This window comes from Taudactylus pleione, unplaced genomic scaffold, assembly GCF_031769625.1.
Source record: "Taudactylus pleione unplaced genomic scaffold, aTauple2 ptg000026l, whole genome shotgun sequence".
Classification (NCBI taxonomy): Eukaryota; Metazoa; Chordata; class Amphibia; order Anura; family Myobatrachidae; genus Taudactylus; species Taudactylus pleione.
Genome location: NW_028284428.1, coordinates 23914136 through 23932500, shown reverse-complemented (window position 1 = coordinate 23932500; position 18365 = coordinate 23914136). Strand labels below are relative to the sequence as shown.

Here is an 18365-nt window from a genome sequence, read left to right as displayed (position 1 = left end):
TGACGTTGGGTGATGGCTAGAGGCATGCAACAAATTATTTTTATCAGTAGGCTTATTGTAGAGATTAGTTGTAATTTCTCCTCCTTTAATAGAGACCTGAACGTCAAGATAATTGATCATTGTGTAACTATATTGAAAGGTTAGTTTGATCGGTGAATCTCTACTATTGATTGTCTCCATCAAACGGACAAGCTGCTGCTCACCCCCTGTCCAAAAAACATAAAGAGGTCATCTATAAACCGGCAGTAAAATAATATATGTTCAGAAATGCCAGGATTTTGAAAAAACATTAATTGTTCCTCTTCCAACATGAACATGTTGGCGTACGGGGGGCCATGCTACTGCCCATGGGACATCCAGAGCATTGAAGATAGAATTTACCGTTGTATAGAAAATAGTTCCTTGTCAATGTAAGTTCTAATCGCTGTAATAACAATCCTACATCAAGCTCACTTCTCTCCTGCGCTCTCACTATCCTATTAATCGCTTTTAGTCCCAGTTAATGTGGTACGGATGTATATAAATTACAAACGTCCATGACACACATGAGCGTTTGATCTGGGACCCTCTTAAGCCTTATTAGATGGTTAAGGAACATTGTAGTGTCTTTAAGGACTGACGGATACTTATTTAAGAGCGGCTGTAGGACATGGTCCAATAATTGTGCAACAGGTTGGTACAGTGAGTTACGCGCAGAAATTATTGGTCGACCTGGAGGTTGAATCATATCTTTGTGAATCTTAGGCGTTAAATACAAGATCGGAACAATCGGAAAATCTTGTGTAAGGGCTTGTCTTAACTTTTTCGTAATCAGCCCCTGTGTTTCAGCGCCCATTAGGATTGTATCCAATTCGATTTTATATTGGGCAGTAGGATCATGTGGCAACGGGCAGTATGTCGTTGTATCCTTCAAATGGCGTTCTGCCTCACACATATAGTCCTGCAAATTAAGGATTACCGTAGCTCCACCTTTATCCGCCGGTCTAAAAATAACATCTTTGTAATTACTGAGTTGTTTTATTGCTACAGATTCATCTCTGGATAGGTTGGTATGAACTCGCTTACTGGCCACATTGTATCTATGTACAGAATCATTTAGTAGCCTAGTGTATGTCTTAATGGACGAATTGTTAGTTTGGGGATCAAACTTAGACTTAGATCTTTGTTGTAAAATCTCAGCATGAGGTTCTGTTAAAGTATTTTCTGGGGTATGTTGGAAATGTTCTCGCAACCTAAGTTTACGAGAGAATTTATGTAGGTCCCATTGCCACATGAATTCATTATGTTTAGTGGTTGGTACAAATGACAAGCCTTTATTAAGCACCCTGATTTCTACTTCACTAAACGTTCTAGATGATAAGTTCACCACTAAGTTTTCTTTCTGCCTACTCTGCCTTTGGGTCCTCTTGGTCTGTCCACCCGGACGGGTGGCCGACCCATTGGTTCTCCTGTGGTTATAGGTGTTTCTCCTAAAGGGAAGGAAGGTTCAGTAGTGGGAATATCTGAGTCAGGTGCTGCGAAGTCATTGTCACTATTCGATGTGGCCGGGTCACTCGTAACATTTTCTCTTCTCCTACTATGTTGTTTAGATCTGAAAAAAGGTTGTCTCCTCTGTTCATTTCCCATAATCCACCGATAGACTTTATTCTCCTCGTAGTCAGATTTGACAATTTGATATTTATTCTGTTTAAATCTCACCAATTCCTTCCGATATGTTTCACACTGATTTCTAAGTTTCTGTTGTAATTCCATAGCTGATTCATGTTCAAAAGTGGATTTATTGCTGCTTTCAAATTGATTGATTGATTTTTTCGCTAATATTTTTCAATTCCCTGCCTGCTTCCTCTATTACGAGGAGCATTAAATCCATACCACATTTGTTTAAAATGCCAAACCATCTGTGACAAAATTCTGGATTGAATCGTCCAATAGTGGGAGTATTCTTAACACGAAACCCACGAGGTATGAGTTTCTCTCTGTAATAATTGGACAGTGAAATGCCATGAAGTTGGAAATCAATTTCCTTTCTCTTCATTTTTAATAGTTGACGAAATAAATCATCTGTGATGCTCGCTGTATCTCCTGGTGTAAGTTGATCCATAAATAGTATACTTGCAGCTTCATCATCAGTAAAACTGAAGGGTTCTTTATGTGAGGTATAAACACCTCTACATCCTGGATAGTCAGTGTTGTTGCTCGCACTTGCAGCATTTTCCATAATATTCAATGTTGTACAAATGCTCACCAATAACCTGAATGGTTCCGGTAATACAATAGCGTGGGGTGCCTTAACCCGGTAGGAAGTCCTAGAAAGGGTTCCCGTTGTATATTGGCATCGGCTTGGCACTCCTCATTCCAATCAACAGCATGCCTCTGTGCCCTCCTTAGTAGAAAACTAATAGCAGATAAACGAGGCGGCACTAGAGGACTTAATCCATTTTAATGGTAACCAACGTTTCAGGGCCTCCGCCCTTTTTTCAAGGTCATATACAATATATAAAAACATGTCTTACCTTTAAATAGTCACCCAGGTGTGATAGTGAGACTCGTGGGTAACGCACACTTCCGCACACTGCAGTCAGCGTCCCATACTGATGACGTGGTTGCTGTGAGCAGCTCCCTGTTACCTAGGCAACCACACGTCATCAAATAAACATATGCAATATAGTGCATTGTATCTTGTATTTAATGCCTAAGATTCACAAAGATATGATTCGACCTCCAGGTCGACCAATAATTTCTGCGCGTAACTCACTGTACCAACCTGTTGCACAATTATTGGACCATGTCCTACAGCCGCTCTTAAATAAGTATCCGTCAGTCCTTAAAGAAACTACAATGTTCCTTAACCATCTAATAAGGCTTAAGAGGATCCCAGATCAAACGCTCATGTGTGTCATGGACGTTTGTAATTTATATACATCCATACCACATTAACTGGGACTAAGAGCGATTAATAGGATAGTGAGAGCGCAGGAGAGAAGTGAGCTTGATGTAGGATTGTTATTACAGCGATTAGAACTTACATTGACAAGGAACTATTTTCTATACAACGGTAAATTCTATCTTCAATGCTCTGGATGTCCCATGGGCAGTAGCGTGGCCCCCCGTACGCCAACATGTTCGTGTTGGAAGAGGAACAATTAATGTTTTTTCAAAATCCTGGAATTTCTGAACATATATTATTTTACTGCCGGTTTATAGATGACCTCTTTATGTTTTGGACGGGGGGTGAGCAAAGGAAGGAGAAATTACAACCAATCTCTACAATAAGCCTACTGATAAAAATTATTTGTTGCATGCCTCTAGCCATCACCCAACGTCACTAAAAAGAGGTCTTCCTCGCTCGCAGATGCTGAGGGCTGCTAGAATCACAAGTAATCCGGAAGAAGCAGAGGCAGCGATTGATACTATCATCTCTAAATTTGTTGATAGGGGTTATGACATGCAACAGCTTAAGAAACAAAAGGCTGAAGTATTGAAGATGGAGCGTACACAGTTGCTGCAATCTACTTCGAAAAAAGACAATTTGGTTATCCCTTGGAAACATCATTTCTCTACTGCGAGCCCTGTTATACAACATGCGAGTAAAGCATGTTGGCCAATTATAGCTACAGATACCAACCTACCTGGTCTTAAAAAATATAGACCAATGACGTGCTTCCTTAGAGGACGGAATATCAGAGATAATATTGTACACACGGACATCACTGGATTTGATCAACATCAACAAAGTGATCCTAATTTCCTGAAGAGAAAGAATGGATGCTGTAAGTGCCTGAATTGCACCACGTGTCGTAATATGGTAGTAGCACACCAGTTTAAGCATCCACATAGGGATACTATGTATAAAATTAACCATGTTCTTACGTGTACTACTACCTATATTGTCTATATGATAACTTGCCCTTTTTTAAGGATTAATGATGCTCTATTTATGCTAACATTGGGATAGTCACCCCTTGTTGGCATTTTGGTGGTGGTTTTATCAGCACGTTATACAATGCACTATATTGCATATGTTTATTTGATGACGTGTGGTTGCCTAGGTAACAGGGAGCTGCTCACAACAACCATGTCATCAGTATGGGACGCCGACTGCAGTGTGCGGAAGCGCGCGTTACCCACGAGTCTCACTATCACACCTGGGTGACTATTTAAAGGTAAGACATGTTTTTATATATTGTATATGACCTTGACAAAAGGGCGGAGGCCCTGAAACGTTGGTTACCATTAAAATGGATTAAGTCCTCTAGTGCCGTCTCGTTTATCTGCTATATATATATATATATATATACAGTATACTATATTTATAGTAATGCCCCCCTGCAGTGCCCTTATAGTAATGCCCCCCTGTAGTGCCCTTATAGTAATGCCCCCTGTAGTGCCCTTATAGTAATGCCCCCTGTAGTGTCCTTATAGTAATGCCCCCTGTAGTGTCCTTATAGTAATGCCCCCCTGTAAGTGCCCTTATAGTAATTCCCCCCTGTAGTGCCCTTATAGTAATGCCCCCTGTAGCACCCTTATAGTAAACCCCTGTAGTGCCCTTATAGTAATGCCCCTGTAGTGCCCTTATAGTCATGCCCCCCTGTAGTGCCCTTATAGTCATGCCCCCTGTAGTGCCCTTATAGTAAAGCCCCTGTAATGCCCTTATAGTAATGTCCCTGTAGAGTGCCCTTATAGTAATAGTAATGCCCCCTGTAGTGCCCTTATAGTAATGCCCCCTGTAGTGCCCTTATAGCCACTGACACACACACACTCGTGATGTCATTAGTGGACTAACTGCTCTATTAGAGCAGGAAGTCCACTTGGCATTGCGAGTGCTGAGACCCTACCTTAGGGTCTACTCGCAATGCCGATGGTCGCGATAATAGCGACCATCGCCAGGCCACTCGCACAAGCTGTGGGTGGTCACCCTCAGCTTTACGAGCGGCCTGGAGGCGGATTAAAAAAAAAAATCTGCTCTGATTCAGAGCGAGCTCTCGCAAACAGCGAGCGCCTCTGAATCAGGCCCTTAGTTTTTATTTTAATAAGTGTCTTTTTTTTTTTTTTTATTCATCTATGCATTTGGTAAATGTATTAAAAAGCTAATGTGGTTGCATTGAGACAACAAATGGACTCAAGGATTAGAAATTTAAGGTTTATGATGATGTGGTTGATATTTATGTCTGTTTCTATACTTTTGGAAAATAAAAATACACTTGATTAGACTTATGAATTTCTGAGGGTCCTGGAGAGTATATCAATATTCCAGATCCCCCCCTCACTCACAGCAATGCAAATAGCATCATCCTGTCCTTCCCATCTCTGTGATATGGGGGGTAGAGGTTGAAAATGTAGGCTGCGGTAAATAAAACCAAAACAATAGAAGTGCGTATTTTAAAATGTATGCAGGTGTAGTATATTTACTGTAGTTTAGATATATGACACAGTCCAGCTCCACCAACTCACTAGCCCAGTCCACACTGGTAGTTCATTATGGCTAGAAGTGGACAATAGACAGATGATTAATAATAACACTATTCTTCTACACAAATCATACACAGTGTGATTCTTGCAAAAGTAGTAACAGTTTTTTTTTTAGGCTATTTTACACCAATTTTACATTCTTAGTCTATGCTTATGCAGAGCTAGTATGTTAATTTATCTCACAGTGAGTACTAATATGCTATATATGCCAAGAGATGACATGATGGTGGAAATAATTTTTTCTTTTTTTTTTTTTTATTGCTGCAGAAACTGGTATATAATAGGCAAACTAATACAAAATGAATGAAATAACAATATGTTGACAATAACCAAAGAGAAAAATGAATACATCATAATCAAAATAGCAAAACATTTAGGGGTAGATGTATGACTGGGTTGGCTAATGGGCTTACATGCATTAAGAGCTAGGCTTACCGAAGAGGGAGAGTTCTAATTCACCTGTCCGACAAATCTCACTCTTCATCTTTCGGCTTCTAACCGGCACTTGCAATGAATCTGTGCATGTGCCGGTTAGAACCTCCCAGCAGCACCCGTTCCATTATTGAAAAAAAACGTTCTTTTTTTTTTTTGTAAGCATGGTCCCTGGCTGCATATTCTGGCTGACAGGATCAGTGCTGTGGTGCGGTAACAATAGCTTCAGCTGCAGAAATAGATAGCTGCAGTTGTCCGTGCCAGTGACCGTTCATAAATTACCTCACCACTTCGGCGCCCTATCTAAGTATATCAGCACCGATACTGACAAGGGCCATTCGAATCACTTCAATGCATTACTACTGTACATGCAGGGAAGCGATAACCGCAGCACATAACATGCGCAGTCACCGATTTTACACACATCACCCCATCATACATCTTCCCCTGAGTTTATAATATAAACCGGAATCCGTAAAAATACGCTCAATTTCAGAATATAGAATCCATGTTTAATAGAATATAGGATTCTGCAAGATCAAACCCTACTCCCAGGAGATCACCCATTTATTTCATGTGGGAGAACTATTAATTGCAGAGTCATTATCCAGCATCTAAGGTTCATAAAGAGTCTAAAGCAGGGGTTCCCAAGCACGGTCCTCAAGGCAGACTAAAAGTCCAGGTTTTAGGGATAGCCATACTTGAGCACAGGTGACTTAATTAGTACCTCAGTTATTTTGATTTAACCATCTGTGCTTAAGCATGGATATCACTAAAACCAGAACAGTTAGTGTGCCTTGAGGACCAAGGTTGGGAATCACTGGTCTAAAGAGTAGTAGGAAGAATGCCAATATAACTCCTCCAGATCTAAAAAATGGCCCTGTTTTGTATCCTATTCTTTTTCTTTTTTTTTTACGTTTCAACCAACTTCCTCTTATTTAATTGAAACATTTGGGGTGTGGGCTGAATCCAGTACTGGTGTATGATCTTTTCTCCTATAGCGCTAATCACTAGCAGGAGGGTTTTTTTAGTACAGCTCCTACTAAGTGTTTGTCAATGGGGGAATGCACCTAAGATCACCCACTCTGGGCCAAATTGGATATAATTCTGTGCATGCAAATACTTCAGCAACATGTCTGTGACACACCCATTAGACGGACCATCTCCGTGCATGTGACTAGCCACCTTCCTGTTACAATCCAAGAGTGCCTAATACACTTCTGCGCATAAGCATTTGAAATCACAACTACGACTTGTAAGAACACAATCGGGTTGCATGTGCAGGGCGACTTAGACAATGTTGACATCGATGTAGCATGCAACTCAAAATCAGCCTAATGTTGGGCCTGAAGGAACACAATGGGGTAGGCTCCAATAATGATATTTCTCTAATGGTTCCGGATAGTGTAGGTAAGAGGTTGGAGATGACAATCAGGTATCAAATATTGCAGTAAACTCTCCATGTAATCTCCAAAAACTGAAAGTTTGGGAAGCAATTTTATCCTGCATCTCCAGATTCTGAACCAAGGACAGATGAAGAGATTTATGAGCATTAAGGCCCGTTTCATGCTTTAGAATATGCCAGAGCCATTTGGCAGTCCCTAATAGTGAGTTATCTTGCAAATCATCAGGGATCTCCTGATTTTGTTGCTGGAGAAAAAAAAAGAAAGTCTATGCTGGGTAAGACATTTCTGTCCAGAGAAGTGGTGGCATAATCATTTCGACCATGTAACCTATGCTTACGGTAATGGAGAATTCAGCGTGATTGAAATAAACAGTATTGGGCAAATTACTGTTAGTATATGGAAGCTGTTCCAGTGTTCCAGTCTAAATCTGATTCTTGAGGAACCAGCTCTCCAAAAGAACTGTTGAAAAGTCCTATTAATCAATTGAACATCCTTGTGGGTAAGGATATTTGTAAAAGGTTGATATGAATGAAACCAATTTATATTAGATTGGCCCTACCAAGGTATGAGAGCAAGAGATGATTCCAGCCATGGAGATCACTCACCAATTGCTTGAAAGCTGGCCCTCCATTCAGTTTATGAGGATTTTCTGGGTTTTTAGGAAATTGAACACTCAGGTAGGCCAGGATTCCGATGCCCATTGGCAAGAGCAGGAGATATCCCATGAAGGTCAGATTTGATGGGAATTAAGCAAGGCAATAGACTTATTTGTATTGATTCAGAATGCAGGGGTCTGGCCATATACCTCAAATAACTGCAATATATGGGAAAGTGACTTCCAAGGATTACTACGCATTGTTTTGTTTTTTTTGTGTTTTTTTTTTTTTGTTTCAAATGTGGTATGTGATGGCATGGTGACATATCAGCTATAGCATTGATTCTAATGTGGCAGTTTACTGAAGCATGTGACAGGATGTCAGGTGTAACCCGAATGAATGGGACTACATTTTCTAAAAAACACAAGTTTAAATTTGCATTTACCTTGTCTTGTTAGTAAATATAATAGCACCTAAGAATAACCACATTTATGCATTAAAGTGCACATCACTTTATAATACTACAAAATAACACTCCTCAAAAAACGTACAGCGTGTTTCTTTGGTTTCAGGAAAATGGCACCTGGGTTTGCATTGCAAATCGCTCGGTGATTATTGTCATCATCCTCTAAGCCATGGTTTTGATTATTTCTACGGTACACCCCTCTCCCTCATCCACGAGTGTCAACCTGGAGGACTGCTGGAACTTGATGTGCCATTTCGAACCCGATTGAGATTTTTTACTCAGCTTATCGCTTTTGCTGTGATGACGTTAGTAATTATTAGATATACCGATATGTTTTCCATCAGTGGCAAAGTAATCGTCTGCTGTGCATTGTTTGGCCTCTTGTTTTTCATTACATGGTACCTAAATTATGGTTTCGTACATTACTGGAGTTGCATTCTAATGAGAAACCATGAAATAGTGGAACAACCAATGAATGTGGAAAGAAGTACATCTCTGATTGTGAAAGAGACACGGCAGTTCATTGAAAGGTAAGTAACCTCTGTGGGGAAAAAAAGGTCTACAACCCTATATGAAATATGTAGCGTTGGCCAATTATGTGGCACTACCGGCCTCATATTAAAATGTGTGTCACCCTAAAAACATTTGAAAGAAGTATAGAATAAATCTCTGTACACGGTCTAAAAGAAACTTAACACGAGTTATTCAAATGGGGCCTTGACTCATAATTACCCCCAAGGATACAACTCTTCAGGTCATCTCCTTGTCAAAAGTTCTCCTTATGATGTACCTCAGAATAAAGGATAAAAAATACATAGGTAGACAATTCCATCAGTGTAGGCTTCTTCTTTTGGTATGAATCCTACCTATAGTACTTACAAAAAACACTTTAATGATGGTTTATCATATCTGACTTCATTTGGTGATGTCCTCTCATGGAATCTGGATATGTTCCTAATATTTACAACCAAATGTATAGGGTGATATTTCATCCCTCCAAATAAGGTGAGGCCCTGACTTGTGTTTATTGTAGGTATTTTTTTATTGTTTGTAGGTTGACGACTGTATTGCTGTATCTGTGGGATAACGCAGTCAGTTGTACATTTATTGTTTTACACATACATTACCTTTTTGAGAATGATCAATCAAAATGACTAATTTTCTGTCAAGCCTGGTTTACAGATGACCTACATCCAGAGCCGGATTAAGGGGGGAAAGGGACTTAGAGGACACATGCCATGGGTTCCCTACCCTCAGGAGGCCTCTTGGATTTCCTCACTGGCCATTCACAACCGAGCTGCATCAGCTGTGCATGCAGTTGCATTTAAAATTTCAAACACCGATCCACCAGTCTCTGCAGGCGAAGCACAGACAGTAGGGGGCTGGCCTGGCCTATTGACGACCTATCAGTAACTCATCTGTTCCCTTGCTGGCTTCTCCCCATACATGATGAGTGGTTCAGCCCTCCCCTTCCTGCTCCAGTCCTCAACTCGCTGTTCGCATTGCTGAGCGGCAGCTGACATTGCAGGTCAGGCTTAGTTTGTGTTGATTAAAGTGGGTTTTTCCTTTTTATTGATATTCAATGTGATTAAATAAGCACCAATTACAAGCTCAAGTAACTAATAGCAATCGTCAGTAAAATTAGACATTACAATTGATGAATAAATAATATTAACAATAGTATACAACCAAATAGAATACTGAAATTTACTGTGTGGTATTGAAATAGTATATTTATTTTCATTGGAGACAGATGCTTATGTCTTGACCAAGAAACTATCCTCCTAATGTCAGACCATACAGTTGCAATAGGGCAACTCTAAGTGAACAAAATATTTGGATTATCTGCGCTTCAAAATCTAAAATTCTTAGTAGTGACCACAATAACTACTGGAAAAACATATATGCAAAACAAACAATCTAGAATTTTGCGCTTCTAAACTTGGGATGCCCGTGTGAGATTTTTAAGTAAATCCTCAAAGTCTCCTGAGTGTTATTTATACTTTATGGGATGTGTATGTTCAGATGAGGGAATTTCCAAACCACAATATTTTTCTTCAATCCTCTTCTAACCGAAGTTCCTTTTCAGAAAGTGTTTCTCGCAATACCTCAAAAACAAAACATAAAGCCACTTCTCATAGTGCAGATCAATGGGTTACCAAGTTCACACACCAGAAATTGAAGTATATACTGCGTACCCTTATAAGACCTGATTTAGGCCAATATATCAGCAAAAAAGATGATGAATAATCCTCACTTTCCTCCAAATGTGCACCGGAGCTTTCTTTGCTCTCCTCCTCAAAAAAACAAGGTATATCCTCTCATAGCATAAAAATTTTATTTATTAACATTACCACAAAAATATAAAACCACCAAAAATAGGGGAATCGGCTTAGTACCGTGTGTGGCCTTTTTCAAAGGCATAATGATCAGCGAGAAAGGGTAGATGTTATTTCCGGGTACCAGCCTCTCTCCTGTCCTTCAGTGTCTCTGCCACAGCAAAGAACGGTCCCCATAAACACCACGCGTTTCAACTTATGGAAAGTCTTCCTCAGGGTGTGAGTTGGTGGTGTGTGTATACATCCTATTTATAGCACTAATAGCCAATTACTGCCCTTTCCTGTTTTGAGGGGGGCGGAGTTTTAAGCTCTCTCATATCATATTGTAACGTGTTTTAACACAACAAAAAATACAACTCTTAAGTGCCCGGGTCCCCTGAAGTACAGTATAAATCCAGCTCTAGCTACATCAACCTTTATTTGCGGTCATCTGCTCATCAAGCTGAAAGGCCCTGGGGGATTTTACCATCAGAAACCTAGATTTGTCCAGTGCAGCCATCCACAATTGTTTTGTGGAGAGTTGTAAAGTTAATCTATTATTTGGTGCTAAGACATAGCAGCAGGATTGGCTCTTATTGTATGGTCATCTTCAGAGATCTGTGCATGATTCAAAACCTTTCACTACAATTATTATTGGTTTGTATTTCCTGTGGAACACTAAAATATTAAATAACACTGGTCTTCAAAAATAAACTTTAACTTTCACAAGAACTAAATCAACTGAATCAAAATGTATTTTTCGTGCTGAATTCAAATTTTCATTGGGCAGGGCTTTTTTGTGACGTGTTTAAAGTTTTATCAAATTAGTCTAAATGATAAATATACACCTCATTCTAGCTGACCTAAAAAGTTCTAGATAATTTTCAGGCATATTTTCCCTTTGGGATGTCTCTTCATGGTCCAGCAATAGTCAGCCAGCATACTGGAACTCCATTTGCCTTGGTAATCTTTTTCATCATAGAAATGTGCTGATGGAAATTCTCACCATGCTCATCACTGACAGCGCCAAGGTTTTCTGGGAAGAAGTCTGGGTATGAGTCCTCATATGTTAGTTAAGCAGAATAGCAGGTCCTTTGGTTCCTTCCAAATCTTAAGAATTGCAAATGTCATATGATGTGAACCATTTTTCCAGCCAGTGAGAAGCCTCACCCTTGGTACACAGCATATATATGCACGGCCCAGTTCTTAACCAAATCACCAACTTTACACCCGAAGTAAAGTTCATAACTCTTTTTTACAAATGGCGTGAAATTTCGCCTCTGAGATTTGAAGGTTACTTCACCACACAGATAACAGAAATTGTCTGGATGATTTAAACACTTTCTTGGCATTATTGAAAATATTCGAACAACAAATACTTGTGCTAACAGGCTCCTCCATGGTGAGAGACACCAAGGAGTCACAGGACAATGTGCTGATCCCCGATTGGAGGAGCACAGCACACATGCTCCTCTGAGCTGACCAGGGGTTCAGGTACATCGGCAGGTCAGGTTGCATGGAGGAGGAGGAGGAAACTGCTGGAGGCTCCACATAAAGGTGAGAGGGGAGAATGGGGAGGAACTACAGGGTAGGGATGGGCAGAATGATTCACTACACTGAGTTGAGGAACATGGCTCAACTCAGTGAAGTGTCTCGAGTCAGTGTCTCGAGACAGGACTCTTTAGATAGTGCAGCCAGCAGGGGAGCCAGCGACTCAGAGTGAGTCGCTGACAGCTCTGCCCCTTCCGCAGCCCAGCACTACAGCTCAGGTTTCTCACTGAGACTCTCCTGAGTCAGTGCACTCCCCGAGCCCTGGCAGTAGCTGCACGACTCTGAGTGAGTCACTGACAGCACCGCTCCCTACACTGCTGATCTGACACAGTGGAGAAGTATAATCAGGTCGGATCAGCAGTGTAGGGGGCGGAGCTGCCATTCACTCTAGCTCCACTGACAGAGAGGCTAGAGAAGTGGGTGTCTCGACTCACCAAACAGTGAGTGACTCGAATCATTCATTCATCTGAATGATTCGAGTCAATGTGTTGACACACTCAGTCAGGGGCGTATCTACCCATTGGCCAGGATGGCACTCGCCAGGGGCGCCAGCCAAAGGGGGGCGCCGTATGGCAGTGCCACCAGCAGCCAATGGGTGGACTACCCCGCTAGTCCCTCAGGCCCCAAGTGTAGGGCAGACCACCTACACAGTTTACAAACACACAGCCACCAGCGGCGGCTGTCTGTTTGTTATAGCAGCCAGCCAATGAGAGTCAGACAGGCTCTCATTGGCTGCTGCGTCCACGGAGGCAGCCGGCTGGAGCTCACTCATGAGCTCCGCCTTCCGGCTCCCCCCACAGCGGGTGATGGGAGAGACGTCATAACGTCTCTCCCATCCCAGTGGCAAATGCAGGATTTTGAAAGGGGGGGTTTCCAAATAACTGGTTACAGACCCAATGACAAAAACATATAACCAGAATAAACCTGCAACATACACCTACCATCGCCCATGCATGTAGGCTAACATGGTCGATATCAACCATGATAACCTGTTTACTATAGGGACCAGCGATCAACAGTAGTGGGGGGGGGGGGGGGTGTTACTGCATGTGCTGTATGATGCTCGATCCAGCACATGCAGAACGATCATCTGATCGTAGTCTGAAACAAGCAATGATACCCCCAGCATTGATACTGCACAATCAAAATAACCCCTCCCCCTTAGCTTGCACACTACACAGTACTGACACAGACAGATACACAGAAACACAAACATTGACAGACACATACACACACACACCGCAGCGCTCACCTAAAAAACATGAATGCAGAGTCAAAATACATACAGCAGTGATAATATTTATTAGATTATGCCAGCTCAGCTGTCTGCTGTATGTTATTCCCGGGGGGTGGGGGGATGGGAGGATAATAATTGGCATAATTTATTCAATATTATCCCCTCACCCCCCGGGAATAACATACAGCAGCTGGCATCATCTAATAAATATTATCCTCCCATTCCTCCCTCCTGACCCCCCCCCTCCCCTCCTTCACCCCCCCACCGCAAATACACAGTCGAAATGCAATGGTATAATTTTAATACATATTATTCCCCTGCCCTGTCGCCCGCCCCATACACACACAGCAGAATGGCATAATTTAAGAAATCACCCCCCGCCGCCGCCCGTAAGACTCCCGGCATAGAGCAGTCTGAGTCACACAGTTTTATCCCCCCGGCGGCACCTGGCCACCTACGTCAATGGTTCTTGCGGCTCAGCTCCAGAACTACACAGCGCTGGCAGTGTCCCGGCAGCAGCAATGCTCTCGTGATCCGCCTGGCCTATGGGAACTGACTGGGAGGGGCTTGCACGCTGCAGCTCACCCTACAGCCAGCCCAGGCAGTCTCAGCGTGCGTGCGTGCAAAAAAACAATATATATGTTTATTTTGTTCAGTGCTGCACGCTGGGTCAGGCAGGGGGGGTTTCTAGATACTCGGAAACCCCCCTGCGTGCGCGGGTGCATCCCATAGTGCAGAGCGAGAGCGGGCCCGGAGGAGTGGACAGTGGTGGTCGTCGGCAGGATCGGGGATCAGGTAAGTTGCTTTTTTTTTTCTGGCACAGCACAGTGGGGGAGTGTGGCTACTAGGGGGTACTGTATGGGGGTGGCCGCTACTGGGAGCACGCTATTGGGGGGTGGCCGCTACTTGGGGCACTGTATTGTGGGGGCCGCTACTGGGGGCACGTTATGGGGGGGATGGACGCTATTGGGGGCACTGTATTGTGGAGGCCGCTACTGGGGGCACGGCATAGGGTGGACTACTAATGGGGGCACAGCATATAGGGGACTACTACTGGGGGGCACTTTACTGAAATTATGGGGGCAGGGGGCGCCAGTCCATTACCTTGCCAGGGGCGCTTGGATCCCTAGATACACCCCTGCACTCACTCACTAACCATCTCTACTACAGTGGGACATATTGTTTGTATGCCTCTGTCTGTCTGTCTGTGTATGACAGGCCATAAAGAACACTAAAATATGAAAAAAGTAACTGTCACAAACACACTATGCCTGAAGAAAAATTCTAATCACATATTTGAATTCAGAATTTATAACTGTACTACAGTCACTATTCAGTTTCTTTGTGAAAAAAGATCATGTAGACCAGTGTAATCGGTGCAGAGACATGTATTGTAGTTTCTATTAATGCTGAAAATTAATTATGAAAGAAATCTGGATTCTGTTAATACTATATGGTTCTAATAATATTCAAATGGTATTTTAGATTGTGTCAGGAACTGTAATGATTTAACACTACATGTAATACATAGCACATGTATCCATACAGCTCCCAACAGTTTGCACAAGCAGCCGTTTACATGGCAGCTTGTGCAAGAGAAGGGATCTTTTCAGATCCTTCCCGTTGTTACAGAGCTCCATTCCCCCTTCTCTCCTCCGACATTGAGGAAAGCAAAGTAGCACGGTACCAGGGAGGAAGGCGGGGGGAGACGTCCGCAGCTGTAGCATCAGACCGGGCAGCAGGAGGAAGGGGGCAGCGAGGGGGGAGCAGTGTCGGGTGTCTGTGGCTTCAGCATGTTTACAGCCGGGTAGATCCCTGCACTCAGCGGCGAGCGCAGTACTAAGCAGGTGATGGAGCGGGCAGCGTGGGGGTGGGGGGTGGGGGGGAGGAGAAACGGGTGAGTCGGGTGTGCAATATTAGTACTAAGCATAGCAGAGGTGATGGAGAGGGGAGCAAGGTGGTCAGGTGTGCGAGCGCGGTGCTAAGCAGGCAATGGAGCAGGCAGCGGCCGGGGGGGTCACGTGTGCGAGCGCAGTACTAAGCAGAGGTGATGGAGTGGGCAGCGTGGGGGGGAGCGGGCGAGTCGGGTGTGCAAGATCTGTACTAAGCATAGCAGAGGTGATGGAGAGGGGAGCAGGGTGGTCAGGTGTGCGAGTGTTGTACTAAGCAGAGGTGATGGAGTGGGCAGCGGGGGTCTGGTGTCGGTGACTGCAGCATATTTTTAGCCAGGCAGATCCCTGAGAAGAGGTGATGGAGCAGGCAGCGAGGAGGGGAAGTATTTCACACTTCCGAAAAGCTGTCTATGCAAAAAGAGCAGCTTTTTCGAAAGTGATGCTTTAATGTTTTAGTAAGAAGATAAATATGAATGGCCCCTTTTTTTAACTAAAAACTTATGGTGAGTTTAAAAGTAAAATATCACTTCTGATAATTTTATAATAACGAATACACCCCTTAATCATTTAAAAATATTCTGTTTCATTCAGTGTTAAAAAAATTTTAAATCCGTAAAGTTTTAGGAGAATGTCACCACGATGTGAATGCTCACTGTATTCTCGTTATTTTTCTCAGCGATATCTGAGCACATTTGTGTTATTAATGTGACGTAGATTAATCATCTGAGCCCTTTTTTTTTCATTTTTGATATCCATGTTTAACAAAACTTCTAAAGAATATTTTGTGCCAAATAACAAATCTATAACCGATGATATCTCTATATACATACAAAATAATCTAGATGGATTATCCTCTTACACTCAGTATACACGTTTTTTTTTTTTACTTATTTAGCTTTTCATTCAAGTTTTGATATTTTTAAATCTTTTTTCAGAAACAAAAATGTCCCTTTTCTGCTGGTCGTTTCTTTCCTCCACGTTCACACACCATTAATTTCTACTAAAGCATTTACTGGGAAGAGCAAACATGGACTTTATGGGGATAATGTTGAAGAAATGGACTTTATGGTTGGTAAGTAATAGTTTTATTATGCACGCAGTATTTATTTGCATGCAATGAATATTAATATGATTGTTGCTCAGACAGCTAACTTATTGATTTTTAATATTGTAAGCAGTAGGGATGTGCGCTGGACCATTTTTGCCGGATTTGGTTCTAATTCGTCCTCGTTTGGATTTGCCAAACTGCGGTGACTGGCTTTGGATTTGGATTTTTTTATAAAAAAATGACAAAAAAAGCTAAAATCACATAAATGCAGCTTTTTCTTGTTGCTGGAGTATTATTAACCTTAATAACATTCATTTCCAGTCATTTCCAGTCATTTTAGACCATCCCACAGCTCACAATATTGTTTTCACCATTATTGGCCAAAGGCTGCAGTGAGCTGGCTGGATACTAAGCAACAGAGCAGCGGCACAGACACCGCAGTTTAAAGCACATCTATGAAACATTGCCACACAGCAGTGGCAGAATTGAAAGGTAGTGCAAGATGGTTACGAAGCTTGTATACACAGTGGGCTTATGCCCAAGCAGTCACGGTGCTTGTATACACAGTGGTCTTATGCCCAAGCAGTCACAGTGCTTGTATACACAGTGGGGTATGGCCCAAGGAGTCATGGTGCCTGTAATGTAAAACACGTGGGGTACTTCACCCAAAAAAAAAAAAAAAAAAAGTATTTTTTTTTTTACTTTCTTGAAGGTTTTTTTTTTTTATTATTTCTTTTACTTTTTATTTAAACATTTTTTTTGAACACACAGCCACTTGTAAGTCTGGAGTCTTTGGACACAACCACTTAAATCAGCATAGCATAGCACAGCGTACATCAGCGTGCGCTCACTGCCCCCTTACATAGCCACTTAATCAGCAGAGTATAGCGCAGCATACATCAGCGTGCTTAGTGCCCCTATACATAGCCACCATCATCAGAGTACAGCGCAGCGTACTGTCAGTGCCCCTATACATAGCCATCAGCATAGTATAGCGCAGCGTGTCCCCTTAGCAGAGCGGTGCGCAGCGTGCGTGTGCCTCCTTCTGAGTTTTTTTTATACAAGGCGCCGCGAACAGGACAAGTCTCGCGAGAATCCGATGTCATTCACATGACGTTCGGACTCGCCGGGGGAACACACGAACTTGCGTTCGGGCGGGCTCGGACTCCCCATGTTCAGAGTGGTCCAGATTCCACAGAATCCGGACCGCTCATCTCTAGTAAGCAGTATAGTTCTTATAATTCTGGGTTCAGGAGATGTAACCCAGAGTTAGAATATAAGAATCATCCAATGGTTAACGCTAGATATGAGTGGGCAGCACTGGAAGAGACAGCATAATAAAACCAGAAAAGCACAGGAATGCAATAAGCCGTATTAACAAAATCTGATGGTTATTTTCTTTATTATAACTTAAACTATATTGATCACAGCAATTTGGTTATTATAGGTTATTGCTCTTCTTTGCTTTAAAATGAGTCTGCTCTTTGCACTAATCTGTTTGAACTATGCACTAAACAGTTGTCAATGCAGTTGAAGGTACTAGTGTTACATACTGCAGGAAGGCTCTCGGATATAAAGGAAGCCGGTCCAGAAACCATAGTATAGTACTCAAAGTTGAAGTGGATGAGTAGAGATCTTGTCCTTTGGGCCAGCAACAGAAATCTTGGTGCCCGTTAAATGTTTTTAGGGCCCCCACATCCCTCCCCGGTAGGTACATGGTGCCTTGCCACTGGACAGGGTCATAACTAGAGCTGATGGTGCCGAACATAAATAAAATAAATGGTGTCCCTTGAAATCTGTTGTTTAAAATTCTAGCTGTATGCTTATATTAGTACTCAAACACACATGGGAAACAATTGGAGGGAAATGTAAGAGCTAGGCAAAACTTAAAGAAAGGGATGAATTTATGTGCACACACATTTTCGTGGATAGGAAGTTTTAAGTGCATCA

General features: G+C 42.3%; 1 protein-coding gene across 1 annotated transcript in view; it reads left to right on the top strand.

Moving 5' to 3' along the window:
• Positions 1-18365, top strand: part of LOC148539267 (arylsulfatase D-like) — a 67223-nt gene that overhangs the window by 31085 nt on the left and 17773 nt on the right. Inside the window, exons 6-7 of the mRNA XM_088451528.1 lie at positions 8476-8899; positions 16303-16439. Coding sequence (XP_088307654.1) covers positions 8476-8899; positions 16303-16439 — 561 coding nt within the window. The remainder of the gene's footprint in view (positions 1-8475; positions 8900-16302; positions 16440-18365) is intronic.